Below are 17,525 nucleotides of genomic sequence, written 5' to 3'. Positions count from 1 at the left end.
AGAGCCACAGCCATTTATACTTACTAACTGGTGTGGAAGATGGTGGCTGAAAATTAAGGAGAATAAATAACCAGCCTATCCACAGTTAATGTTTTCAAAAAGGAACAGAGAATGAAGGGCATTTACAGTATATTTAGATCTCCAAACACAATACTTCAAGAAACAGACATCTAGAGCTGCTCATTTGGTCTCAGCCACATCATTGACCGATGAACAACCATATACTGAGAATGTACTTTGTTCCAAGCACCACGCTAAGTACATTTATAGAGAAAACTGCAACTCTTTGTTGGCAGGGAAAAAGCATGGGCCAGAAACAAAAATAACAGAATTACAATACAAACTGATAAACGTGTCCATATGAGAAGCACAGAGCACTTTACGTGGTACCGCTTTCTTCTGGATGAAGTCAAGAAAGTTTTTCCAAAGGGAGCAACATCTGAGCTAAGTTTTTCAGATCTAGAGTTAACCAGATGAGGGAGAGGCATGTATAAATGCATGGAGGGTGAGAACATGATGCTTGTTGGGAAATCCAGGTGCTGATAAGACAGGAATGCTAATAATAAAAGTAATAGAAATATAGTAGCTAACACTTTTATAGTACTTACCACGTGCCAGACCCTGTTCTAAGCATTTTACACATTCTAACTCATTGAACAACTAGAGCTTAGGGCTCCAGGAGTTGAAAGAATTTGGGAGAAGCCAAGTTCAAAAGTAGATGGTTCCAGGGCTTCCCTGGTGGCGCAGTGGTTGAGAGTCCGCCTGCCGATGCAGGGGACGCGGGTTCGTGCCCCGGTCTGGGAGGATCCCACATGCCGCGGAGCAGCTGGGCCCGTGAGCCATGGCCGCTGAGCCTGCGCGTCCGGAGCCTGTGCTCCGCAGCGGGAGAGGCCACAACAGTGAGAGGCCCATGTATTGCAAAAAAAAAAAAAAAAAGTAGACGGTTCCAGATCTTGGTGGTTTTATGAGTAGGGCTTGGGAGGTTAGGATTTGATTATGGGAAGATGGGGAGTTACAAAAGGGCATGATTTGATCTTGACAAGTAGATGTTTTAGAATGATTAGTTTCATTGTACGGTGGTGGATGGATAAGAGTGAGCTTCAGACTGGAGTCTGGGAGATCAGTGAACAGACTGCTGGAGAGTTCCAGGTGAGAGATTTGAGCACCTGAATCAGGAAGCAGTGTTGGGAGGAGTCAATATAGTTTGAGTTGCTGAGGGCCACACATCTAGATACAGAGCTCGTTCTTTTTTTCCAGTTTTATTGAGGTCTACCTAATATGCAATGCTTTCCATATTTACTGTAAATTTTGATGAGTTTGGGCATATGCATACTGTCTGTGAGTCTACCCTCTTTACTGCCTTCCTTACCACACAGTGTCTCGCAGATGTCAGAACACTTGAGATATCCCTGACACTGCCTCTGGACTCCCTTCCTTACCAGCTGTGCTGTCTAATGGACCACTTTATTTCTCTGAGCCTCAGTTTCCTCATATGCTAAAGGATGGTAGTAAGACCTTCTCTGCTTACATGCAGAACAGGTCAACTCACTTTGTGCTTTCTGAATATTAAACTGTGATGTAAATGTGAGGGCTGTACTGTGCAGATACAGAAGAGGAGGGTAAGGGTGAGAATGAGGATGAGGACAGCCACACCTTTCCAGAAACCATTTCCCCTTGGTTTCACAGGCCAAGCTCTACCCATTAATTTAATCTTTCATAGTACCTTGTCCTGTTCCCCTTCCCCTTCCAGAAAAAAAATAATTTCTCTCTCTTCTATTGTCCCATTAAAATTGTGCTCACTACTCAGCCTTTACATCAGATTGCAGTCCTTAAATAATGATAAATTCTGGGTAGATTACTATTGATGTCTGATTCAAGACCTGAACCCTCCAATGTCCAGGGACTAGGGGGACAGTTTTACATATATGCACCCTTATGTTTAGACTTGAAGACCAGAGTATTTTTGTTGCTGTATTATTTAATTATTCAAAATAGAAGTCACCCACTACGGAAAATGACAGCTTGCTACATGTAATTTGCCTTCCAAACAAACTCATTTGGGCTTTGACATTTGACAGAGAAAGGTCTGGGAAGATGAGCTGTTTGGAAAGGGTGTCTCTGCGTCTGACACTGCCTGAACTTTGGTAGGTTGATTTTTACAATTGCCAGATTATCAAAGGTTACACTCATTTAAATTCTCCCTTTACTAACAAAGAAAGAAAACAAAATGCCACAAGCTGCCTTAGCCTGCTGTCCTCCACTACACGCACTAGCTGAGGACTCTCATAAAATTCTTCATGTCTGCAAAAGGTGCGGTGAATTTGACAAAATTAATCTATCATACCCTTGCGCACACTTTCTGCATCCTTTCCTCTCTGAAAATTCAGAGAGCTCTTGCTCTATTAAATTCTGCTCTGTATAAAAACTCTTCCATCAGTACTCATTCAGCCCTCCATTCCTTCACTTTCCAGATATTCTTGGGTGGTTTGTTGTCAGGCACAGAGCTGGGTACATACGGCTGAATGTGTCTGCTGTTCCCATCCCTTTCCTATGATGCCGAAATAATCTTCTGAGTAGTGCCCCTTCCCCGTTTTGCTCCAGTCTTTCTCTCCACAGGCACACTGGAGCCCTTCGATAAAGCACTAATGTGACTATTTCCCTCCAGGGACTGCAGAAATTGCCATTATACAACTGAGTCTGACACATAGAGCCTTTATTTTATTAATTCACTTTACAAATAGTTATTTAGTACCCAGTGTATGGCAGGCATATTGTACAAGGTATTGGGAGATATAGCACTGATGAAAATGGGCAACGACATTTGCTCTCACAGTAGAGAAATAAGTAAATAAACAAAGAGCACGAAAATAAATATATAGCTTTGAACTATGTAGTTAAGAAATAAACACTACTATAAGAGAATAAGAGAGGACATCCCACTTAGGTTGGTAGGAGGAGGCTGGGGGAGGTCTCTGGAATCTGAAGGAGTGACAATCTGGGTAAAGCTCGGAGCATGAGTAGGAGGTGAGAAACCCTATGATGTGCTCAAGAAGGGCAGTGTGTTGAGAGCCTACTGCTCAAGGGAGAGAAGTGAAGGTGGACAGGAAGCTAGGGACCTGGCCATGTAATACCTTATAAGGTGGTAGTCCTCAGCCCTGATGTTCAGTGCTTGGGAGATTTTTTCAACTGCGGATGCCCTGTCCTTACCCCAGATCAATTCATTTTGAATCTGATAGGGAGGAGCCTGAGCATGCATCGGTTTATAAAGCTCTCCAGGTGATTCAAATGTGCAAGCCCGTATTGAGAACACCTGCTGTTCAGTCTTCTAAATTGACCCAACCTCCCCCTATGTTTCATCTCCATCTTGCCCATCCGTTCCCTAACACTATCCCATAGCATCCTCTCTTCCCCTTAAACACTAACCACTTTCATATCTCTTCATTTCTGCTTAACTAGTTTCCTCAGCCTAAAATTCAACCCCCCTCCCAATATCAGTTAGGGATGTTTTGGGCTGCAAGTAATTAAAACCCTGACTAGGAATAGCTTAAATAAACAGAGGCTTATGTTTCTCAAATTATGAGTGTCAAGGTAGGTGTCAGCTGGCATTGTTCGGGGGCTTAGTAATACCAGGGCCTGCAAGTCAGCCTTCAGTGGAGGAAGAAGGGAAGAAAGATGAGCCTCAGGTCATTTTCATCAGGAAAACTAGAGTTTTCCTGGAACCACACTCTGGCTGACTTCCCCTTGTGTCTCCTTGGCCATATCTGCATGAGGAGCCTTCTCTACCTGCAGGGGGCAGATGGATATGAAATTATTCACTTAGATGGACCATGTCCCATCACCTAGAGCTTGGTGCTGGGGTTCTGTTAAATGGAATAAGGGGAGGTAGCTGTTGTTTAGACAACAGACACTGTCTTCCACACACGCTCATAATCTGCTCAGTGAAACCCTACCATCCCTGAATAAATGAAAATTGTGGTTCAGGAAGAAAAAGTTACATACCCAAGATTACTGGTGCTAGTGGTTAGGAGAGACCAAGCAGAAGGGTTCCTTGCTCACACAGTGTTTACACTCAGTTTTAAGTTGGAGGACTTTTTGTCAGTGATGAGTGGGGTTGGGACATGAGGATTCGGAGGCAAGGTCAAGGTACAGGTTTGCATCTTTTGGCAAAACAACAAACTCTAGTGGTCTGACCGGACTCCTGGGTTTGTGTTCCATAAAATTAAAGGACTTCAGAGAAGTAGAACAGCAGGGAGGGGTATGCGAAGATCTCATGGATGACCCTAGAGGATATGGGATCTAATAGGTTTTCCTTGGTAGAAAGAAGGAGAAAGGACCCAGGCTGCAAAGAATACAACAACTCCCAGTCCCACTTTCAATACCTCCGTGAGTTTTGGAAGAGAATGAGAGTCTAGAAAGAGATGATACAAAGTTCTGCCAGGATCAGGGTTTAAAACTGCCCTCAATAATTTCAGCTTCCATTGTGATCAGTGTGTGTGTGTGTGTATATCTATATCTATATCTATATCCTGGCTGGGAAGGGACCGCTTCCTCCAAATTGCTCTTTGAAGCACATTCTTGTAATTGAACCCTAGCCCCAGATGTCCCTGGCATTTTTTTTTTTAAAGCAAAAATTTATTTTAATCAATGTCCTTTCTGCCGTGGGTAGTGGAATAAACAATAGGCTCTCACCCCAGGGAAATGGGCATGGCTTGCTGCTCAGACATATGGGTGGTGAAATTAATCAAAGCCCTTCTACTTTCAGCTGCTGACCCTAGACTCATGTGTGGAAACCCATACCATCATTACTATCATTATATGCATCATTTTCATTAAATCCTTATAAACTAAAGGGGTAGATTTCATTATCACACCTGTTTCTCAGATGAGGAAGTGGAGGCAAAGAGAGGTTAGGCGGGTCTTACTGGAGTGGTCAGGACCAGAATCTGGGCAGTCTGACTCCAGAGCCTGTGCTCTTAACTAGCATGCTACTTCCTGCCATAACCTATTATAGTATACTGCCTCCCAATTAGGAATGTCTTCCTCATACCCACTTGGAATCTGTCTTTTGGTACCCACTCTAAGCTTAAGACTATTAAAAGCCAACCATCCTACTCACTACGTAATCAGAGGCCACCAAAGTGAGCCACAGACAACTCATGAAAGTTTTAAGAACCAGTTGTCACCTCTCGTTTCTACCCCTTCTACTCACTTTCTCCCCATTCCCTTGTTTATCCCGCCTCTTGGCCTTTCCTCTGGCCCCATGCTTGCATCTAAAATTGGTCTAAATTTGGCTTTCATTTCCTCCCCCCCCCCGGGCTCCCAACCCCCCTGGCTTTCATTTTTTAATCCACTATACTCTTTTTTTGAGCTCAGCTTTTTATTGAACGTGTTACTAAAGAGGTTTAGTCAAAAAGACCAAAGCCCATGTCATCATCAGACTCTTCAGATTCTTCTTTCTTTGCTTCCACTTTCTTCTCCTCAGCTGGGGCAGCAGTGGTGGAGGGGGCAGGACCTCCTGCTGGTGTAGCACCAGCTGCTGGGGCAGGTCCACCTGCCCCCACGTTGCAGATGAGCCTCCTGATGTTGACAATGGCCAAAGCCTTTGCAAACAAGCCTGGCCAGAAAGGTTCAACATTTACATTGGCTGCTTTAATGAGAGCATTGATCTTATCCTCCGTGACCGTCACCTCATCGTCATGCAGGATGAGGGCCAAGCAGATACAGGCGAGCTCCGAGACGGAGGCCATGGTGTGGGCGAGCGCTAGGCAGGGACTGCCGGGCACGGTGCTAGTCACCGGATGAAGTGAGGGACTCACCCCAACGTGGCCTTAGGTTCCTCGGAAGGACAGAACACCTTAGCTGCAGCTGAGGAAAAGCTAATCCACTATACTTTTAAAGGAAAAGAATTGTCTGACTTTCCCACTCCAAACTCAGATCGGACCTCCCAGATGCTTTGTAGTTTTATGGAGCTAGTTCAAACCCCCTTGACCCCAATTTCAGCGTCAACTATGTCTGTTCCAACTCCTCAAAGAAAGGTGCCGTCGGCCTTCCAGTTTTCCTTTTGTTATTGTCGGTGTTTATTTTTTTTAAGCTAGTGTTTGTTGAGTTCTTGCTTTGTACCAAGCACTGTGCTAAGCCCTTGCTCTGTTCTGTCTCACTTGATTCACCCCTAAACCCTGCGGGGTAAGTATTAGTAGTATCTCTATTGTACAGACAAACGAATTGAGCCCCAGCAAGATTCACTCACCTGCATAGGTTTGCACCCAAGCCCATGTCTGGCTGACACCAAATTTCTCTCTTCTAGGGCTACACTAAACAAGCCTAAATCTTCCTTCATATGTCAGCCTTTTAAATATCAGCCAACAATTCTTACATTTGCCTGAGTCTCCTTTAGTTTCAACAACCACAGGTCCGGCCTCACGCTTCATTTGCCATGATTTTGCCTTCATCTCCTCATCATCCTTCTCTCTCCTCAGTGTGTCCAGCGTTCATCTGCTTTTGGAGTTTGGTGTAGACCTGCATTCACTACTCCAGGTGTGGCCTGATTAACATAACATGTACAGTTGGCCTGTCCCCTCCTTCATCCTTTATGGTCTGTTTCTGGCGATTAAATCATACATTCTTTCAACAGCCTCTAAGGCCCTAATCAGCAGAATGAATGAGTCCAGAGAGAAATTGCTTCTGAGGGTGTCGACTGTTAGCTCTGGAAATGGATAAAGTGAATGAAAGTAGAGGAGAAACAAAGTCTGGTGAGGAAGACTGTTAGGAGGCTGGACTCTTGTGATGGGAGTTGGGGGTCATTGACTGCAGATGCATCGGTTCACATGTAACGTATTACCCCACATCCGGACACCAATGGTCAGCTCTTACCTGAAAATTCCCTGGTGGGAAGGCCACCTTGAGGCTATCTGATGTACTTAGTGTTCTGCTCAGCAGTTAGTGTTTTTGATGCTGGGCCTCCTTGGTCCTTGTGATCCTGTGACATAATGGAATCAAATTAAAGGCCCATTTACCAGCTTTATTGCCGATTATTTATAATACTCTGGTTCCACAGTGCTTCTTTATAGAGTGCTTAAACTGCCATTGCTGGATAGAGCTCGCCATAAATGCCTTCACATGCACGGCACATTATGTCCCATAGCCTCAGCAAAAAAAGGGAAAAGATTATTCTCAATTATTTCATATAGTCTATTTTATTGTTTTATTGTAATAAACCGCCATACCTTACACCACTTTAAAATCAATAGTTTGCATTAAACATAATGAAACATGGCCATTAATCTTGTTTAGCATTTCTGCTATTACTTTCTGGTAGTGAATCCGCAATATAGAAAAGGTAATAATTATTCACTTCCAATCAATAGGAACATTTTCAAATGCTCCTGTGTGTCCCACTGCTATTGCATCGATGGGACTTGATGACAATGGGGGTGTAGATTTAAAGACCCCTGGTTGGCCTGAAGTTCTTCATGCCCTCCCTGCACCTGCTAGCACATTCCCTGACTCTCAGAGCATCCTTTTTAATTCCTTGAGACAATATGACAGAATGGTTAAAGACCTGGGCTTTGGAGTCAGACAGCCTAAGCTTAATTCCCAGTTCCAACACTCACCGGTACCATTTGAACAACTTTCGGCATGTTATTTAACCACTATCTGCCTCAGTCTCCCCATCTATGAAAAGGGAATGCGAATGTCTACCTTGCAGGTTTGTTGTAAATATTACATGCAAACTTACAGGACATGCTTATTCCAGTGTCTGAATTGTGGTACGTGCACTAGAAATGATAACTGCCATTATTATGCCATGCACACTTGGCGTTGAGAATGGCCTGGTAGACAGCTGTTGTTTCCGAAGAGCTAGTAGCAAAGGCAGGTGAAATGGTGGGTGCTGTTTCTATCCTTTTGTTCATTCCTTTCCAGCTGGCATAAGAAGATCCAGCTGTGCTTTTTGGTGGTACCCAGCATCTGGACTTGAAACCCTGACAGGAGAAATTGAGCCATCAATTTGGCTGTGATGCAAGAGGCCTTTTAACTCCCAACCCTTTGCTCTGCAGCAAAGTCTCTGTGTAGACAGCACTAGACTGAATACATGGTTTTATTGGTAAATACCCTTTGATCAACACTCAAGTCAAATATAACGAGTGGAGATGGTGAATTCTTAAGCTGTAATTGATGGCATGGCTTTTCCTGTCCTGTTTAATTCAGCAACTGTTTATTGAACAGGTAGCATGTGCCAGGAGAAAGCCTAGGTGTTAAAGAGTAAAGAGATTCAAAGATTAGTAAAGCATAATATTTGCTGTATAAATATCTTCAAATCTAGGCAAAGACACACATGTCACCTAAATAACTTGAGTCCAAAGTACAGAAAGAAAGATTGATTCTACTGAGCAGGGAGAAGTTATTTCAGCTAAAGCACAAGTGAGTAGACCTCATCAGGAAAACAGAGGAGAAGGAATATTCCAGAGAGAGAGAGAGAACAACAGAGGCAAATGTCAAAGGGGGACAAATGCACATCTCAATGTTGCTTTGTTAGAATAAAATCCTTCTAAATTCCCTGCTGCCTAAAATGCATCTCGTGGCTCCATAGTTTCTCAGCCTTAGTCCACTCACTATGTTATCCTACCTAACCTAGCTTCCTAACAAACACTACACCAAGGCCGTTTGTACATTTTGAACAACACGTCCTCTGTTTCATGCCTCTCTAAGCTTGCATTTTCTGTCTCTTGGACTCAGAATTAATTTATCTACCTGAAAAACTATTCTCCTGGAAGACTCAAGCTCAAATATCACCACCTCTATGCAGCCTTCCCTGATGCTCTCAGATAATATCACAGTATGTCACAACTCTTTGTCTGCATGTCTGTTGTCATGTTCCTTGAATGAATGAATGTACAAATGAATGAATGGATGGATGAATGGAATCATGTATAATGTATTCAGAAAATGGCAAGTCTGCAGGGATTGGGACCTAGCCCATTTGGGTACATAGTGAGCTGGGCTTATAGGACAGGCTAAGTAAGGAATTTCAAATTTATTTTATATAAGATTATGTGAATGACCAGAATCATCTCCTAAGAAGATTAACCTAACAGCAGCCTGTAGACAATTTTGGCAAGGGAGAAACTAGAGGCAGACATACAACTTAGATGATGAGATACCAAAATACAATAGTTTCAGCAGAAATGAAGAGAAGAAGAAAGTGGAGGATATGCTAGAGAAAGAACACAGAAGTTGGCCATGGATTGATCAGAAAAGGGAAGAAGAGTAAAGAGGCAGAGATGAACCTCATATTGCCCCTCTTATCACTGCAAACATTGTTGGGAAAAGATGTTCCTATATCATTCTCCTCCTTACCCCACATTGCTTTAAGAAAAGTTACTAATCTGTTTAGGTCAGATTCCAGGACAGAGGTAGGAGAATGTACCCCAAGGTAGGGTCACTGAATTATGAACAAAATTGTCATGCTCTCTTCTAGTCTCTCCTCTCATTGCAGCCAGATCAATAAGTTAGCTCATCAAGTTTGCAACTTCCCCCTGTCTTTCCTGTCAAGAACGCTAGGACCTTGGTACGCAAAGCATGGTCCATGAGCCAGCAGCAGCAACAGCAGCAGAGAGCTTGGAGAAATACAGATTCTTGGGTCCCACTCCAGAGCTACTAATCGGTATGCACGTGAAAGTTTGAGAAGTACTGCTCCAGGAAATTATCACTTCAGTGTCAGACAACTAGCTTAGAAGGTATGACTCTCAACCTGAGCTGCATGTAAGAATCATATGGAGGATTTTTTTTTTATATACAGCAGGTTTTTATTAGCCATCAGTTTTATACACATCAGTGTATACTGTCAATCCCAATCTCCCAATTCATCACACCACCACCCCCACACCCCTGCCACTTTCCCCCCTTTGTGTCCATACCTTTGTTCTCTACAACTGTGTCTCAACTTCTGCCCTGCAAACAGGTTCATCTGTATCATTTTTCTAGGTTCCACATATATCCGTTAATATATGATATATGTTTTTCTCTTTCTGGCTTACTTCACTCTGTATGACAGTCTCTAGATCCATCCGGGTCTCAACAAATGACCCAATTTCATTCCTTTTTATGGCTGAGTAATATTCCATTGTATATACGTACCACATCTTTATCCATTCGTCTGTCGATGGGCATTTAGGTTGCTTCCATGATCTGGCTATTGTAAATAGTGCTGCAGTGAGCATTGGGGTGCATGTGTCTTTTAGAATTTTGGTTTCCTCTGGGTGTATGCCCAGTAGTGGGATTGCTCGGTCATATGGTAGTTCTATTTTTAGTTTTCTAAGGAACCTCCATACTGTTCTCCAGAGTGGCTGTATCAATTTACATTCACACCAACAGTGCAAGAGGGTTCCCTTTTCTCCACAGCCTCTCCAGCATTTGTTGTTTGTAGATTTTCTGATGATGGCCATTCTAACTGATGTGAAGTGATACGTCATTGTAGTTTTGATTTGCATTTCTCTAACAATTAGTGATGTTGAGCAGCTTTTTATGTGCTTCTTGGCCATCTGTATGTCTTCTTTGGAGAAATGTCTATTTAGGTCTTCTGTCCATTTTTTGATTGGGTTGTTTTTTTTTTTTAATATTGAGCTACATGAGCTGTTTGTGTATTTTGGAGATTAATCCTTTGTCCATTGATTCTTTTGCAAATATTTTCTCCCATTCTGAGGGTTGTGTTTTGTCTTGTTGGTAGTTTCCTTTGCTTTGTAAAAGCTTTTAAGTTTCATTAGGTCCCATTTGTTTATTTTTGTTTTCAGTTCCATTACTCTAGGAGATGGATCAAAAAAGATCTTGCTGTGACTTATGTCAAAGAGTGTTCTTCCTATGTTTTCCTCTAAGAGTTTTATAGTGTCCGGTCTTACACTTAGGTCTCTAATCCATTTTGAGTTGATTTTTTTGTATGGTGTTAGGGAGTGTTCTAATTTTGTTCTTTTACATGTAGCTGTCCAGTTTTCCCAGCACCACTTATGGAAGAGACTGTCTTTTCTCCATTGTATATCCTTGCCTCCTTTGTCATAGATTAGTTGACCATAGGTGTGTGGGTTTATCTCTGGGCTTTCTATCTTGTTCATTGATCTATGTTTCTGTTTTTGTGCCAGTACCGTATTGTCTTGATTACTGTAGCTTTGTAGTATAGTCTGAAGTCAGGGAGTCTGATTCCTCCAGCTCCGTTTTCTTCCCTCAAGACTGCTTTGGCTATACAGGGTCTTTTGTGTCTCCATACATATTTTAAGACTTTTTGTTCTAGTTCCATAAAAAATGCCATTGGTAATTTGACAGGGATTGCATTGAATCTGTAGATTGCTTTGGGTAGTATACTCATTTTCACAATATTGATTATTCCAATCCAAGTACATGGTATATCTCTCCATCTGTTTGGGTCATCTTTAATTTCTTTCATCAGTGTCTTATAGTTTTCTGCATACAGGTCTTTTGTCTCCCTAGGTAGGTTTATTCCTAGGTATTTTATTCTTTTTGTTGCAATTGTAACTGGGAGTGTTTCCTTAATTTCTCTTTCAGATTTTTCATCATTAGTATATAGGAATGCAAGAGATTTCTGTACATTAATTTTGTATCCTGCAACTTTACCAAATTCATTGATGAGCTCTAGTAGTTTTCCAGTGGCATCTTTAGGATTCTCTATGTATAGTAGCATATCATCTGAAAACATATAGTAGCATATCATCTGAAAACAGTGACAGTTTTACTTCTTCTTTTCCAGTTTGTATTCCTTTTATTTCTTTTTCTTCTCTGATTGCTGTGGCTAGGACTTCCAAAACTATGTTGACTAATAGTGGTGAGAGTGGACATCCTTGTCTTGTTCCTGATCTTAGAGGAATTGCTTTCAGTTTTCCACCATTGAGAGTGATGTTTGCTGTGGGATTGTCATATATGGCCTTTATTATGATGAGGTAGGTTCCCTCTATGCCCACTAGCTGGAGAGTTTTTATCATAAATGGGTGTTGAATTTTGTCAAAACCTTTTTCTGCATTTATTGAGATGATCATATGGTTTTTATTCTTCAATTTCTTAATATGGTGTTTCACATTGATTGATTTGCATGTATTGAAGAATCCTTGCACCCCTGGAATAAATCCCACTTGATCATGTTGTATGGCCCTTTTATTGTGTTGTTGGATTCTGTTTGCTAGTATTTTGTTGAGGATTTTTGCATCTATATTCATGAATGATATTGGTCTGTCATTTTCCTTTTTTGTAGTATCTTTGTCTGGTTTTGGTATCAGGGTGATGGTGGTCTCATAGAATGAGTTTGGGAGTGTTCCTTCCTCCGCAATTTTTTGGAAGAGTTTGAGAAGGATGGGTGTTAGCTCTTCTCTAAATATTTGATAGAATTCACCTGTGAAGACTTCTGCTTCTGGACTTTTGTTTGTTGGAAGATTTTTTTAATTTTTTTTTCTTTTTTTTTTGCGGTACGTGGGCCTCTCACTGTTGCGGCCTCTCCCGTTGTGGAGCACAGGCTCTGGACGCACAGGCTCAGCGGCCATGGCTCACGGGCCCAGCCGCTCCATGGCATGTGGGATCTTCCCAGACTGGGGCATGAACCCATGTCCCCTGCATCGGCAGGCGGACTCTCAACCACTGCGCCACCAGGGAAGCCCATGTTGGAAAATTTTTAATCACAGTTTCAATTTCATTACTTGTGATTGGTCTGTTCATATTTTCTATTTCTTCCTGGTTCAGTCTTGGAAGGTTATACCTTTCTAAGAATTTGCCCATTTCTTCCAGGTTGTCCGTTTTATTGGCATAGAGTTGCTTGTAGTAGTCTCTTAGGATGCTTTGTATTTCTGCGTTGTCTGTTGTAACTTCTCCTTTTTCATTTCTAATTTTATTGATTTGAGTCCTCTCCCTCTTTTTCTTGATGAGTCCGGCTAATGGTTTATCAATTTTGTTTATCTTCTCAAAGCACCAGCTCTTAGTTTTATTGATCTTTGCTGTTGTTTTCTTTGTTTCTATTTCATTTATTTCTGCTCTGATCTTTATGATTTCTTTTCTTATGCTAACTTTGGGTTTTGTTTGTTCTTCTTTATCTAGTTCCTTTAGGTGTAAGGTTAGATTGTTTATTTGAGATTTTTCTTGTTTCTTGAGGTAGGCTTGTATAGCTATAAACTTCCCTCTTAGAACTGCTTTTGCTGCATCCCATAGGTTTTGGATCATCGTGTTTTCATTGTCATTTGTCTGTAGGTATTTTTTGATTTCCTCTTCGATTTCTTCAGTGATCTTTGGTTATTGAGTAACGTATTGTTTAGCCTCCATGTATTTGTGTTTTCTACGTTTTTTTTCCCCTGTAATTCATTTCTAATATCATAGCATTGTGGTCAGAAAAGATGCTTGATATGATTTCAATTTTCTTAAAATTGCTGTGGCTTGATTTGTGACCCAAGATGTGATCTATCCTGGAGAATGTTCCATGCACACTTGAGAAGAAAGTGTAATCTGCTGTTTTTGGATGGAATGTCCTATAAATATCAATTAAATCTCTCTGGTCTCTTGTGTCATTTAAAGCTTGTGTTTCCTTATTACTTTTCTGTTTGGATGATCTGTTCATTGGTGTAAGTGAGGTGTTAAAGTCCCCCACTATTATTGTGTTACTGTGTATTTCCTCTTTTAGAGCTCTTAGCAGTTGCCCTATGTATAGTGGTGCTCCTATGTTGGGTGCATATGTATTTATAATTGTTATATCTTCTTCTTGGATTGATCCCTTATCATTATGTAGTGTCCTTCCTTGTCTCCTGTAACATCCTTTATTTTAAAGTCTATTTTATCTGATATGAGTATTGCTACTCCAGCTTTCTTTTGATTTCCATTTGCATGGAACATCTTTATCCATCCCCTCACTTTCAGTCTGTATGTGTCCCTAGGTCTGAAGTGGGTCTCTTGTAGACAGCATATATATGGGTCTTGATTTTGTATCCATTCAGCGAGCCTGTGTCTTTTGGTTGGAGCATTTAATCCATTCACGTTTAAGGTAATTATCGATATGTATGTTCCTATGACCATTTCTTAATTGTTTGGGGTTTGTTTTTGTAGGTCCTTTTCTTCTCTTGTGTTTCCCACTTAGAGAAGTTCCTTTAGCATTTGTGGTAGAGCTGGTTTGGTGGTGCTGAATTCTCTTAGCGTTTGTTTGTCTGTAAAGCTTTTGATTTCTCCATCGAATTTGAATGAGATCCTTGCCAGGTAGAGTAATCTTGGTTGTAGGTTCTTCCCTTTCATCACTTTAAGTATATCATGCCACTCCCTCTGGCTTGTAGAGTTTCTGCTGAGAAATCAGCTGTTAACCTTATGGGAGTTCCCTTGTATGTTATTTGTCGTTTTTCCCTTGCTGCTTTCAATAATTTTTCTTTGTCTTTAAGTTTTGCCAGTTTGATTACTATGTGTCTTGGCGTGTTTTCCCTTGGTTTGTCCTGTATGGGGCTCTCTGCGCTTCCTGGACTTGGGTGGCTATTTCCTTCTCCATCTTAGGGAAGTTTTCGACTATAATCTCTTCGAATATTTTCTCTGGTCCTTTGTGTCTCTCTTCTTCTTCTGGGACCCCTATAATGCGAATGTTGTCGCGTTTTATGTTGTCCCAGAGGTCTCTTAGGCTGTCTTCATTTCTTTTCATTCTTTTTTCTTTATTCTGTTCCGCAGCAGGGAATTCCACCATTCTGTCTTCCAGGTCACTTATCCGTTCTTCTGCCTCAGTTATTCTGCTATTGATTGCTTTCAGTGTAGTTTTCATTTCAGTTATTGTATTGTTCATCTCTGTTTGTTTTTTCTTTAACTCTTCTAAAGTCTTTGTTAAACATTTCTTGCATCTTCTCCATCTTTGCCTCCATTCTTTTCCTGAGGTCCTGGATCATCTTCACTATCATTCTTCTGAATTCTTTTTCTGGAAGGTTTCTTATCTCCACTTCATTTAGTTGTTTTTCTGGGGTTTTGTCTTGTTCCTTCATCTGGTACATAGCCCTCTGCCTTTTCATCTTGTCTCTCTTTCTGTGAATATGTTTTTTGTTCCACAGGCTGCAGGATTGTAGTTCTTGCTTCTGCTCCATATGGAGGACTTTTAAAAATCCCGATTCTCCAGTCTGCATCTCAGACCAATTAAATTAAAACCATTGGAAGTAGAACCCAGCCTGCAGTGTTTTAAAAATCTCCCCAGGTGATTCCAATATGTGGCCAAGGTTTAAAAGCACTGGACTAAAGTTAAGATTTAGGCTGGACACAACAGGAGAAATCATCTCCTTTCCTCCTTCCCCATCCCCATTTAGCCCTTGCTTCTAAGCCAAGTGCTCCTGTCGGTTTAGCAAAGAGATCACGTTTGGTTTTCTGGCACAGGCACTGCCAAAATAAGGTGGAAGTTTGATTTCTCAATTTCCTGTCATTGTTTATGTGTTTATTGCCCTTAGAAATTCTTGCAAAGAAAAGAATAGGTGGTGTAAGGCAGTATTCAGATCTTCTATGTGCCTCATAGGCAAACACCATTTAATAATGCTCCAACACTTAACCGTTATTAAGGTGAAGCTGTACCTCCATGCTAGTGAGAATAGAAATGCCACCAACTAAAACAGAGGACACAGAACAGCTTAGATTAAGGAGAAAGCTTTAAACGGAGCGTACTTTCTGTCTCCTCTCTTTATGAACACACATCAGATATTCTTCACTACTTATTCCACACAGTAGTTTTCACCCATTGAGCTCAATGGTTTGCATTTCCCACCCTCCTCCTCAATATTGTACATAAAACTATCTGACCAGAGGTTTGGTTTAGTCCATATTTCATACAAGGAATCAGTAATGGAAAAAAATCCAGAACATTAATTCTCGGTGATGATATCATCAAGAAAGGGAGGGAAATGTCATTCTACGGTGTTGGTTTTATTGTAATGATACAGGACAAGCATTTATCTGAGTGAGGGGCTACAGCTGCTGGATATAAACCACTGTAATAATGAAGGCCAGATTGAATTATCTTCAGCCATGATTAAAGATCAATGTTTTGTTTGTTTGTTTGTTTTTAATAAACCCAGTCTTGTTTTTCATTGTCAGAAATGGTTTAGGTTAAGTTAGTGGGCTAAATAGAGAGATGGAAAACTGAAGGCCTTTTCAACAAAGTGGCCAAGCAGGAAATATAGGAATGGCGAAATGGATTTGTGCATGGGTAGCGAGGTGGGTTGGTGTATAGATAAAAGAAGACAGAACCTTTTGAAGGACAATAAGGGAACGTGATCTGGTCTCCCTTGCTGCCAGAAATAGTATTTTCAAGAATAATCATAATGATAATGTCAGCTATCACTTTGTGAATATCTACTATATGACAGGTACTGGATTAGATGCTCTCAAACATTTATTTGGCTCATTTGATTATCTGATTTTAATAATAAACTTGTAGGGTAGGTATTATCTCATTTTTAAAAGAAGGGATCTAAGATGTACAGATGTTAAGTAATTTGTTCAAGAATATATGGGGCTAGAATTTATTTCTATCTTACTCTTAAAACATACAGCTCTTTTCACAGTACATTGTTCCTTCCAATTAATTTAATGATTCTTCATGTGGGAGTGGGAGTGGATGGATACTCTTACACATCGCTTTGTGAATGTGGGACACTCTCTTCAGAAAAAAAAAAAAAAATGCATTTCCTCCCATGTACAAAATTTTATGAAATTTCAAGGAGTTTCCTGACCACCCAAATCCATATAGAGTTTCACATTAAGAAGCCCATCCCCCACAACTTAAGTAATGAATAGAGGTGAGAAGGAAAGCAGACAAACAAGGAAAAGCAGTAGACAGTTTATGAGGCATTTCCTGGACTTGCTCTGTTTGGAGCAACTGTATTTCTGGAGTTTGGTTCTCTTAAAATTGTCTTTTAAATTAACGTGCAATATACATATATTTGCGTAATTGCAAGTTAATTCTTAAAAAAAACACTATCACCCCAAACTCTCTGGGGAAAAAAAAAAACACACACACCCACTGCCACTTAGACTTCTGTGATGTAACGGTCATTGGCCATTAAAATGCACACCATGCTGTGGCTGTGAAGTGATCTGAGACATACCGGCATCAATACAGGTCATTTCCTGCCCATAGGATCATACTGTCATCACTCTCTCCACTGTAATGGAGCATGCTTTATTACAGTGGAGTGGTTTTGTTTTTAATGGGTGCTCACTGAAAATAATACCTTTTAAAATGTGCTGGTGTCTAGTGTCCTGTACTTCTCTTGACTAATTTGAAATAATGCAGTGTTTCATGTACAGACAATCAGTCTATAATGGCCCTGCCCATCATCAGCACCAGGGCATTAACTTTCTCTGCTTTCAAGTGCATCCTTAACATGCACTCAGTGGTTTGTGACTTCTCTTCACCCATTCTGTTCTGCTCTACCCATTCTATTTAATTCTTTTTTCTTTAAGGATGTCTTGCATTTCTGATACCATCCGGATTAATTCGATCAATTTATATTGGAGAAAAATTTCACTTGATATGGACC

General features: G+C 40.9%; 1 protein-coding gene and 1 long non-coding RNA gene across 2 annotated transcripts in view; both read right to left on the bottom strand.

The window, feature by feature from the left end:
- The window catches only part of LOC125964675 (uncharacterized), a 144,914-nt gene that overhangs the window by 83,504 nt on the left and 43,885 nt on the right, over window positions 1-17,525 (bottom strand). The gene's annotated exons all lie outside the window — the stretch shown is intronic.
- LOC101282644 (60S acidic ribosomal protein P1-like) lies at window positions 5,360-5,783 on the bottom strand. The gene has a single exon (XM_004269287.4). The coding sequence runs from the start codon at window positions 5,745-5,747 to the stop codon at window positions 5,403-5,405; it is 345 nt and encodes a 114-aa protein (XP_004269335.1). The 5' UTR covers window positions 5,748-5,783; the 3' UTR covers window positions 5,360-5,402.

Source organism: Orcinus orca, chromosome 6 (assembly GCF_937001465.1).
Source record: "Orcinus orca chromosome 6, mOrcOrc1.1, whole genome shotgun sequence".
Classification (NCBI taxonomy): Eukaryota; Metazoa; Chordata; class Mammalia; order Artiodactyla; family Delphinidae; genus Orcinus; species Orcinus orca.
The sequence above is the reverse complement of the archived record's forward strand: the minus strand, read 5'-3'. Positions and strand labels throughout refer to the sequence as shown.

Coding starts and splice junctions, on each gene's coding strand:
- LOC101282644 (XM_004269287.4), bottom strand. CDS start 5,747: ATGGCCTCCGTCTCGGAGCTCGCCTGTATCTGCTTGGCCCTCATCCTG.